Below are 11947 nucleotides of genomic sequence, written 5' to 3' on the forward strand. Positions count from 1 at the left end.
GCCGGGTCTGCCGGTTGTATTTGCTATTGCATTTAAAGATGAGAGACCATTGAAACCATTTTCCATTTGCCAGCTGACAACAGGAATTGAAAATAGTGGGAAAAATACTGACATTGCTGATGTGGCTGGGGCTACTTCTGTTTCTGCTGCTGCTGCTGCTCCGTACGGTAGATTCAGGGAACTAAGCAGGTGTCACATGACTTACAGACTACACAAAGCCGTGGGTTGGGGCTACCTACCTTGGTCGTGGGCAGACCTAACAGGCGGAGGAGGAGTACGAGTGAGAGCGTGACTCTGGGCGCGACCTAGTTGCCCTTCCGCCGTTTCCGTCGCCGTCGCCAGGCCACATGACCGAGGAGCTGGACGAGCCGCGTGGCCAGGAACCGGACATGGCGCCACTCCACGCAACTGGCGGCGGCTATGAGGAACATGGAGTTGATGCTGAGGGCCAGCGAGGCGGCGGAGCTGCCCAGATTGCCCTTGGTCAGCTGGTCGGAGCAGCGGCCAATCGAGTCGATGTCCAGCTCGCTCATCACGCGTCCGTTCACCTCCAGCGGCGAGATGCAGTAGTTCTTCTGGAGGAAGTCGCTCAGGTTGTAGGCCCCCTCGGCCAGGGGCCCGTCCAGCAGGGTGTGGATGTGACAGCCGCAGGGGAAGTGGTTGTTCATCAGCTGCAGATGATCCACCCCGTCCACGATGATGGCGTTCGGGTCGGGTGTCTCCAGCACGTGATTGCCGTGGAACTTGAGGTGCTTGATGGCCGCCGTACTGGTGAAGTTAAGCTCCTCGATAGAGTCGATCTTATTGTTGAGGATCTGCAGAGTGTCCACCTGGGTGAGGCCCGTGAAAGCGTCTGCACAGATCACGCCCAAGTCGGACTCCTGCAATGTCAGCAGCAGAACGTTGGACAGGCCACGAAAGGTGAAGGGCGCGATCTCCTTGAGGTCCATGTAGGCCAACTTCAACAGCCCCACTGCATCCATACCGAAGAAGGCATCCTGCTCGATGCTCCGAATGCCCGACGGCAGGATCAGGTGTCCCACATTCGTCAGGCTGGAGAAGGCCGAGCTGTCGATGCGGATCAGCGGGTTGTTTGTCAGGAGTATCAGCTTAATGTTTGACGTCCCCGCGAAGGCATTGCCCTCGATCCGCTGGATCTGGTTGTGGCTGAGCAGAATGGTCGACAGGTTTTGCAGTCCAGCAAATGCGAACTGTGCCACCGTCTGGAGTGGCGTATACTGGATGGAGAGCTCCTTGAGCCGCGGCAGTCCCCGGAAGGCGAACTGCTTGATCCGTGTTATGTTGTTGCCGTCAAGCGACAGCTTCTTCAGCGCCCTCAGCCCGGCGAACGAGTCCGGCTTGATGATCGGAAAGTTGTTCTTGGTCAGCGCCAGGTTCTCCACTGTCGCCGGCAGCTGGCGCAGCGGGATCTGTTCGAGGCCGCCCGTGTTACACAGCACCTGGAAAAGGGAATGCAAAGAGAGCCTCTATGTAGTTAAAAGTTGAGGGAGATTCTTCGATATGCATTTGTTACGTGTTTGAGTGTCAACTAATCAACTTTTAGACCTTCTTGGAATTTAAGAACTCCTTTGGATGGCTTTCTAATACTCGTTTATGTCTATACACTTTTTCTGGCGGGTATTCTTTGGAGGGGTTTCAGCAGATTTTAAGACAACCTCTTTTAAAAGACGTTGCCCAGGGAATTGTATTGAATTATTAGATTTTTCAATAGTTTTCCGAGCTTTTATTATTTGCTCTACATCTCAGATTATTTGTTCTGTTTCTCGTTTTCTGCTTTAAGGGATTGCTACCTTAATTCATGGGAATCTCTTGCTAAGTTTGGCCTGTCTTATTTTATATATTTTCTTTCTTAATGCTTCTTTGGCTTATGTTTCTCAACAGCTAAAAGGAGCATTCGATGGCGGGGATTGGTAGTTTGTATCTTATCATCAATTAGGAAGTGTTTAATCAGGACTTTTGGCGACTCTCAAGAGGGAAATAATACCTTGAGGAATAGCTAGCACTTAGTAGTTTTCAGTGTGTTGTTATCGTTGTTTATATTAAATTTCTTTGCTATATTCCTTTATGCAAAAAATTTGATTAGTTGAATGAATTTCTGGTGTAACCTACATCGGTTTCCCGTCCTTGTCCTATCTCTGAGCTCATGGTCTGTCTTTTTTGTTTATTTTTCTCCTGTTTTGATGTGGCATTTATTCATCTAAACTCTGTCCTGTAAGGTGACCCTCGCCCTATCTCTACTATGTCCGTCGGACTCATCAAAGGTTTTCGTTCTTAATCAGTTTTTGGCTTGCTTTATGACATGTCCACCGCCCCATCTGAGGGCACATTGATACCCCCCGACATGGCAACTTGGCCAACGGGCAACAGTCTGTCAACAGTGGGGCAATCAGATCAGACGCCATTTCGGGGCCAGTCCATGGGATCAGGGAGAGATGGAGGGGATGCAGGGAGGGAGATGTTGCGTTTGATGGGTGGCGCGAAAATTGAATTTGTGGCTTTATTGCTGAAAATAAAATTAAATCGAATTCTTTTTTCTTCGTCGGCGGAGGGAGCGACTGTCTAGCATTGTTTTGTCGCCCATTTTCTTGTTCTTGGCCATTCCGCTTTGGGCCTTCATTTTTTATAACTATTATGTGCTGATGTGTGCGTTTCCCTGCCAGGCACTGCCGCCTGTCCTTCCATCGATGTCAGTCTTCCGCTTTGTGCGTCTGTTGCCAGACTGTCCTCCCAAGACCGGAGGGTCCCCCACCGTCAACGTCTCCGCCATCATCACCGTCTCTGTCTGAGACCCCATCTTGGGAAATAGTGCATAACTGTCTATCGCTTGTCACGTTGCTCAGTCCCCTGATGGCCTTACGAGTGCTTTACCTGTTCTTACATCATCCCCCTGCCAGTCTTGGCTTACCTCAGATAACCTCGGTCCACACTCCTCTCTTCACGCTCCCCAGCTCTCCCCAGCTCTTCGGTAATAAGACTCACCTGCCCTTGCCGCATGCCGCATGCCGCATGCCCCCCACTTGGCTGCACTTCTTGCGCGACGTTTACACAATTTTCATACGCTTCACCTTTTTAAATGAACGAATTAAAAGTTTCCTTTCTTCCTTTCGCTTTTCACTTCTGCGACTGACTTCTGCGACTCTGACTCTCTCGCTCTCTCACTCTACCCCTTTATACCCTTCTCCCTCTTTCCCTTTCCCTCGATGTTTCTTCTTTATTTTTTTTTTGTATTGTTGCTACTGTTTCATTACGTTCTGGTTCTGGCTTTGGTTCTGTTGGTTTTGAGTCCTGCTCTTTTCAGGGATTCTTAAGGTTCTGTCCATGGCTGTTCCGGTTCTGGTTCTAGTCGTTTACCGGTTCTATTCTGGTATGGTCCTCTGGTTTTCATCTGTTCTTTTCAGATTCAGATTCTGTTCTGGGCTCCCCTCTGGTTCTGGTTCGGGTTCTGGGACTGGGTCTGAGTCTGGTTCTGTTTCGGTTGCGTTGTTCGATTTAATGAAATTTCATTTCCATGCATTTACAGTTGCGAATCCGAGCGACACGGTTAAAAAGTCTATTGTTCGCAGAACTTTAACTGGGACTTGAGCGGGCAGCGGGACTGGGACTGACCCAAAAAAGTATGCTACAATTTTGTTGCAATCTATTTATTTATTTTTTTTTTTTGTGTGAGGTGCGATGAGGGAAAGACCTGAACTAATTTCGCTTCTTAAATACAGTTAACTGTAGCGAAAGGATACAGAGACCTCTGGCCTGAACTCATTTCTGCCTTCTACGCGCCTGAGAGGGCTCCGAGTGAAGAGGCAGAGAGAGGAAGAGCTGAGTAAATCATTGCATTGTCCATAATCTGGAATAATGAAATCACTTAAGTTCTCAATTTGGTAAAAATGACGATGGCAAGTTCCCACTGGTAATAAGGATGCGCATTAAGCGTGCTCCAAGCCCTCGAGGGACACAATTGAATACTGCCACGGCAGAGGCGCAGACACAAAGGCAGGGGAATGGGAAATGGGAATGAAGCTTGGGCATGGGAATGGGAATGGCAGTGGTGCCGGGGCATGGGAATGCGAATGTAACAAGTGGAGGAGGCGTGTGACGAGGCACGGCATTCCAAATCCACACAGCTGCCAGGGATGAGTAGCAGGGGCAGACCGGGAATGGGTATGGTGGTATGCTGGCACTCGAAGAAACAAAGGAAAAATAACCATTTCCCTGCATTTTCGATTTAATTTTTGTGCTCATCACTGGGTCGGGCTGGGCCGTGCCGAGCCGAGCCAAGCCGAGCCGGAGCAGCTGTGGCCATTGCCTGACCACCGGCTCCCCAGAGATCCTCATTCTTTGCAGCTCCTGCCTCTGCTTCTATTTCTCTGTCTCTGTCCGTCCCTGTCTTTGAGTCGAATGCCGCTGATGATGATGGTTCTGCATACAACTGCACAACTAACCTAACCTCACTCCTCCGACTTAACAGTGGTGCAATGTGCGTTTGCCAACACTGGTGGAATACAAAACACAGAGTTCTATGACGTATTTCCCTCTTAATTTGAGAATATAAGCACCAGAGTACCAGAATCAAGAGATCTTGAGATACTGAGATGGAACGATCTATTATCGTCGACTTAGTTCTGTGACGGAAACCAACAAGAAAGGCTAGTACACGAATATTTTAAAAGAACACTTCTTCGAAGGAGATACATAAACCAAATTTCTAGATGTTTAAGTAACTAATCAATATCTGATATTGAAACTAGATTCCATTGGAGCTATATGGCATATGGAGTATACTAGCTAATTAATTGATATAGGAAACTTTAACTATTTGAAACTAGAATGCGAATCTTGCGTTGGGCTCCCAGATATAAATGTCAGACCATGTCGAAATTTATGCACGTTAAATCTTGATAAATTGAGCTCCATCGAGAGGAGCTTTCGGGTGCAGGAACTGCTCAGGAATTTCCTTTAGAGTTTAATCTTTCGGTAAACCAACGATATATCATTTTGTGGCATAGATATTTCAAAATTGCTTTAACTATTGCTGTAAGCTATTTTCCTTCAGAAGTGGCAACAACAGGCTGTTGTTCTATATGGAAAAGTAGGGATTGATTACTTAATATGGGGAAGCTTTCAAAGGAAACTATACGAAACTGTTCCCAAATTATATTCATGAACCACTGTGCGGTGGTGGCGCACCCCCCCCCCCTCCGCCGCAGAAGTCTGCGCGCACCACTGCAGTACAAGTAGATTGTTAAGCTTACTTGAGTCTGGGACAAGCAGATGCACTCGGCTGGGCATGATTTGGATGTTTCGGTGTATTGCGAGTTCCACAGGCAGACGACGACGGAGAGCGCAATTATGAGCAGCAGCCAGGAATTGCACATTTCACGTTCTTGCTGACACGACAGTTTGGCGGCGTAATTGAGCTCGATTCTCTCTTGTCGGGCTGCTGCTCTTCTATTTCTGGTTCTTCCTTCTCCTGTTTCGTCTGCTGCTGCTTCTGCTGCTGCTGCACCGTCTTCTTGTTGCTTTGGCTACTGCTACTGCCCCTTCTCCTTTTTTTTGTTTCTTCTCGTCTTGCAGCAGGCCAAATGTATGCTTCACCTTTTTCGCCTTCGCCTTCGCCTTTGCGCCTTGCCTGCCGCACCTTCCGTTTCCTTCTTCTTCTCCTTGTTGCGTGCTTTCTTCTGCTCTTCTGATTCTGCTTCTGCTTCTGTTGCTGCTTCTACTTCGTCTTCTTTTTTGTACTCTTCTTCGTTATTTATGTTTTTATATTGCGTTATTTCATTTGAACTTTCCCTCTTCTCCTGCGTCTGCTTCGCCGTTTTTTTTTATTATTATATATTCTTAAGCTTAATCATATTTATTTACGCTTCTCCTTGCGCTCTCTTCAGCTGCCGTTGCTAGGCGTTCTAGGGGTGTGGCGTGCCGATAACTGCGGAAGAGAAAAAGTGAGAGAAAGAGAGAGATAGAGTGAGAAAGGGGCAGCTGGTAGGTATCGCAATTTTTTGGGGCTCGAGTCGTCTGCGATTGAAGCAGTGCGACACTTAAAAGTTATGACTTACTCGAACTAAACGGGACTACAATAGCCAGGGATATATTTATATACTACTATATGCGATAATACATATATATGTACATATGTGTGGATGAGTACAGTAAGCCCTCGCTTTGGTTGTACAAAACAATTGCCAACTTAAACATGCATTTACCTGCTTTAAATGCATAACTTTACTAACAGCATAAGACCTATCTATGCCGACTTTTGATAGCTATACCTACGATCGTAGCAGAATCCATTATAGGCGGACAATGATATACCGTTATACCGTTACCAACCGAACGTGAAATTCAGGCCATTTATACAGATTTAATCATCAAAAACAAGGCTTTTTAATTCTTTGTAGCCCTTATTATGAGATTACTCTTGGGAACGAAGCTTTACTGGGCTTAGGGCACACTTTATGTATTTGCTCGTGGAACCGTCTCTCTTAAGATGAATACAAATACCGAAGCCATGTGCGCTCAAGGACTACTGTATCTAGTGGATAACGTTTTTGATACCACTTTAAAATGTGTGTTCTGTGTTTGTTCATCCCACTTTGGAGGACTTACTGTACCCAGCTGCAGTTGGCATTTGATTTCACTTCTCTATGCTGAGAGCCTTTGCCTTTTCTTTCCTTGCCTTGCCTTTCCTTTCCGGCCATTTCTATTTAAAGCCTTCGACATATCCAACATTTATATCCAGACTAAGACCGGTAACCGGAGTGACACAAGAGGGCGAGGGCCACAGAGAGAGGCCCATTCGAAGCCCGGCCTCGGGCCGCATTCAGATGCTGAAAGAGAGACGGCATTGAGCCTCGACTCAGCTGCCGCCTTCGGTTCTGTCTCCGGATCTGGCTTTGGTTTTGGCTCTAGCTCTGGCTCTGCCTCCGGCTTCAGGTCTGTCTCCGGGTTCAGCCCCTCTCCACTCTGCTCTTGACTGTGAGGCCTTCTGTCTGTTCTCTCCAAATAGCTGCTTGTTAATCATTTATAATAAATAATGCTCAGGTAGAAGTTAAGTTGCAGCTGCAGCTGCAGCAACATCATGCCCGAAAGCAGCAGCAGCAGCAGCAGCAGCGGCAGCAACAGCAACAAGGATGAACAAAGCCAAAGCAATATAATAACTAAAATTACTCTAAAGAGAATTTCCAATGAGGCAATGTCGCTAGCACTTGCCACTGCCAGATGGAGATGATGCACAGCGTGATGACGGAGAGTGGGATGGTGAGGGGGCTGTCGAAGGGGGACGGTGATGGGGATGGTGAGGGGAGGTTATACGATAGGGCTGAGGAAAGTGAACAGAGTTGACACAGCTTGTTTGAAATGTTTAAATGCACAAATCAAATATGCAAGCAGTCCGAACTCGAAGCTGGCCAGAACGGCATAGCACCTGATGTTATAGAAGCTATGTATATCCCACTCTCCTGCCAGCCCCTGCCACCGATCCATGTCTAAATCCTTGCCAGCAGCTTCGGCGCTTAATTGGACACCGAGGAAGGCAGAAAGGAGCGGCCAGAGCTTTTGCTGCTGCTGCCTGGATATTGCCTTCAGGTTGGGTGGAAGAGGGGAGCCGCATCCGCATCAGCACAATAATACTCGTAAATAAGCGCAGGCATAAATGCGTGACATTATAATTGGAAACCAACAAAGCAGGGAACAGGCTATATGTGGGTCCAGGACCCAGGACCCAGGACACAATTCCCAGTACCAGAACGAGCGAGAGAGAGAGATAGTGCGAGAGGCTAATGCAATGCAGAAATGCATTTGTTTGACAGGGCCTAAGCAGGAGAGTAGCCCGAAACAGTTGGGGATTTTGGCAAATATCCTTGAAAAAGAGACAGATAGAGGGATGCTTTGACAGAGACAGAAATAGGTTAAACAGACAGAGATAGAGACACAGCAGCAATGCAGAAATCAGTGAAGTAGATAGGTGGCACATGGCACTTGTCAGTCGGATAAGAATTCGCGAATCGCTCACAGTCTGCGAGTAGATTCCTGGCTCCGACTGCGAGTATGCCCCATGCAATCGCATTACTTACGTTCTTGTTCCCGTTCCCGTTCCCTCCATCTAAAAGGGATAAAAGCAAAATAACAAATGCCGGCACAAACTCAAATAATGCACAGACAATTGTGTAAGCAACAAGAGCTCCAAGCCCTACCAGCCAGACCCGACCAGCACTAGGACCAGGACCAGGACCAGGACTAGGACATGTGTCCTACACATGATTTCAAAATGTGAGTGTTTGGGGGAATCAGGACAATGCCAAAAGGAATCCCAAATGTGGCACGGGAGAGAAAGAGAGAACGACACAGAGATGTAACCAACGGGCACAGCATGTGTGTCTGGCTGGGCTTAGCATCCACTTGAGGCAGAAGCCGGGCATCATTGGCTTCGTATAAACATGTGGGATAGTCCCTATCCGGCGGGGCATCGCCCTTCGCAGCTAATCAATCAATTTTATTAAGCATTTTATTGAATTAACACAGGGAGCACCCAAACCGAAACCCAAGCCCAGCCGGACAAAAGGCAAGACCCAGATTCCAAAATAACCAAACGATACGATTGCCTCTAATACGTACTCGGATACATCAGTACTGGTATGGGCATTGGGTGGCTTATTTTCCGGGTCTGTTTTGACTTGTGTGCAATCCTTTAAGCCCTTATTAGAGCCAATTAAGAGGATGAATTTGTTGGCAAGACGGAGCAATAGAAACAAAGAAACAAATTGGAACAGCAAGGAAAAGATGAGGAAAACTGAAAAGAAAAGAGGGCAAAAAAAAGGAAAAAAAAAGAGGGAAACAGCAGAGTCGGAGAACAGCAGACTTCGGTCTCTTAAAAAACCTCATCGCAAATACATCCATATGTATTTATCGGCAATAAATACCGCAATACATACACATATATATTTTCTGCCCATATCGCTTCTGCTGTTGATGGATATCAAGAATAAATATGGTTTATATATAGGTACATACATGCTCGTATCCTGTCAGAGACTGGGTCAATGCCTATGCCTTGAGCAAGAGGACGCTCATGAAAGAAGGAAAAAAAACTGAGTGCTCGAAAAATTAAAGACACATAAAAGAAAAACAAACATGGAAATAAAAACAATAAAAAATGAAAATAAATAAATTCAATATCAATGTTGCATGAATGCTGGCAACAGCATTGGAGCAATGGGAATATGCATGAAAATGTGGCTTTTTCGATAGTTGTCCTCTTCTCTGGTAACTGCCATTTAATTTTGTTTAGATTTTTAAATAATATTGTCGGGCATCGTGTGGTTGTGGCCATCATCTATAGACGGATGACGGGTGTGGAATTAACTCAATTTTATTGAGCAATAGTACTTTGGAATTCGTCAGCATTCGATTCTGTTGTGTTTGAGATACTTAAGCCTTTAATGTTAACTATAGCGAAATCACGGCAGTTCCAACAAGATGTTGCGGAAAATGAATGGCAAAGAAATAACAGAACGAATAAAATAAAACAAAACAAATACTCGTATCTCTAAACGGATAAGTGATATAAAGGAGCCAGTAAATATAATTATTTTGCCATGCAGGACACACAGGGAACAGCAAGATCCAGGGGACAGGGGCCAGGGGCCAGGGACCAGGGACTACGGGCAGACATTGTCTGGGGTTTGTCGTCGGTTGAATAGGGGCCGGGACGCATTCAATTGCCGGATAGAGGGGCTGGCACCTGCCCATGGACCCCGTTTGCCAAGCCAGAAGATAATTTCTTAAACCACAGAAAGAACACACGCACACTCCTACTCCGACTCGTTGGGGCGGCTGGGGGTGGTGGATCATCAGTCAATCTGGACCGGGGGACTAGGGGGAACGGGAAACAGTGGTGCTGGTGCATTAGAGCTGGAAGCTGGGCGGTGGCAGCTCTTTAAATTTCAATGTCCTGGCTAAAGGGAACTTCATTAATGATAGACTCGCACTGGAACTGGAACTAGAACTGCACCTGGTCCTGCATCGGATGGTCCTCCTGCTGCTGTTGCAAGGAACCCATCCCTTAATTTAATTGCAACTTTGGCCATTTGCCAGTGGCCAGCACAGCAGAGGGTTCGATCCAGGTCCGGTCCAGTCCAGTCCAGTCCAGTGCGGTCCAGTCCAGCCCGGTTCCTGTTTGTCCGCTCCATGGGTGTGTGCATTCCTTATCTTTTCACCCAAATGCCTGTGCAGAATGTCACTAATCAAATAATGAAATGTTTGTTAACCGAGACCCGGCAGCTGCGACCAGGGACAGCAGCAATGAGCGAGCAATGATGATGGCCAGATTGATAAGGCAGGGCCTTGAGTGGGGATCCGACACCGGACTCCTAGCTTCCTAGCCTTCCAGCCTCCTGGTCCCCTGTCCGACTGGACAGAAAGGCGCAGAGCAGAAACCCACTCAAATATTGAGTCTAGAATTCCACTTAATTACATATCACCTGATATTTTCAGACAGAACAAAGATGATTACGTCTCCTTTAAAGAGAGGCATGTCCATGAAACATGAAACAGATGTATGCTAAAATAGACAGAATGTGTGGGAAGAGAAAGAGAATCCCCTTCCCCAAGTCCCGTCTCAGACAGACAGCCTTTGTGGCGTTGGCTCAGACCGCTCTGGGGCAGGCCAGAGTCAAAAGCTTTGGCTGTCAACGATAATGTCATTGGCCCCAGCAATGGAGGTCTTTGTCCAAAGATTTTAACTTTTTCTTAATGGAGGAGGGGATGTACTCGTACGTTAAGGGACCCCCTTGTCTGTATGAGGAGGGTTCATCGTAGTTAAATTTTTCCTCGGATCAATTATTCCCTGACTTGTGATTTCTTTGAAATGTCATCAGTGTGCTGAACAAATTTTAATGAATAGCCATGTATCAACAGGCTCCGGCTGAGTACAGAACAAAAATCTTTTTCATTACCTTTTGCGTATGCTTTCATGCTCTGGTCACTCGCTCTCTCTCTTGATCTCTATGTGGCCGATAAGGGCCCGGTTCTTCACACATTTGTGTGGACTCTGGGACTCTGCCTAATTACATTACAGCAAATGATGGAGCAGAACAAACAGTTCGTGTAAAGCCTGGGCCGACAGAGGAGGGGATCCGCGCTCGGACCTTGCAGGATTGGGTAGATGCAATTGAGGCCTTCATACAGCAATGGGTGGAAGAAACAACACCCTTTGGGAACTGGACTTCCCCTTAGTTTGGAATCATTAATCGATTCGCTAAGCGGCAATGCCACCCACGTCCCAATGAGTACTGAAGAAAAGACTCGACTCTTCCAATATTCTTTATAGTTTCATATATTTTATAGAATAGGAATATAGAATCGCCTAACTTATTTATTTCCTCGATGAAGTAAGGAGTCCCCCTATTAACCTTGATATTACATTGTTAAATATTCATCTCGGTTTAATTATGTCTTTCCTTTTGGATCGTCAGATTTAGAATGGACCATTATTAATATGTAGAATACACTCGTGCTTCTTACATTACTATCGATAAGTAAGTCTTACTTCAGATTATGTCGTGGGCCTCTAAGGAGTACTATATGATTTTGCATTTTTATTGTTTTTTTTTGTCCTTGCTTTCTGTCAATTATCTTCACTAGAGGATTTACTTAAAGACGCTCCGTTATTATCCCAGACAATATTTGGGTTAAATTATCAAACCAGAAGGGTTTCTTGTGGCTGTGACGAAGGGAAAGCGCTTTGCAAAGATCTCTCTAGGAGGGGAGATTCGGTCTAGACAGGGCAACAGAGATTCTGGCTGATTGAATCTGAATTTTTCTTATCCGCCGGTGCCATCGTCCTTGGAACATTCGGATTCCATCGAACTACGATGACTTTGATCAATTTGTCTTGGCGTCTTACCCCAAAGGAGCGTTCCACATATCGGCTTTT

The 11947-nt window shown here is 46.4% G+C and overlaps 1 protein-coding gene across 1 annotated transcript; it reads right to left on the minus strand.

Moving 5' to 3' along the window:
- Window positions 1–305: 305 nt before the first annotated feature.
- Window positions 306–2815, minus strand: LOC108152303 (chondroadherin). Its single transcript, XM_033389403.1, has 2 exons — window positions 2771–2815; window positions 306–1460 (listed from the first exon to the last, which is right to left on the minus strand). Exons 1-2 carry the CDS (start codon window positions 2813–2815, stop codon window positions 306–308), a joined length of 1200 nt encoding a protein of 399 aa, XP_033245294.1.
- Window positions 2816–11947: the final 9132 nt, after the last annotated feature.

Source organism: Drosophila miranda, chromosome XL (assembly GCF_003369915.1).
Source record: "Drosophila miranda strain MSH22 chromosome XL, D.miranda_PacBio2.1, whole genome shotgun sequence".
Classification (NCBI taxonomy): Eukaryota; Metazoa; Arthropoda; class Insecta; order Diptera; family Drosophilidae; genus Drosophila; species Drosophila miranda.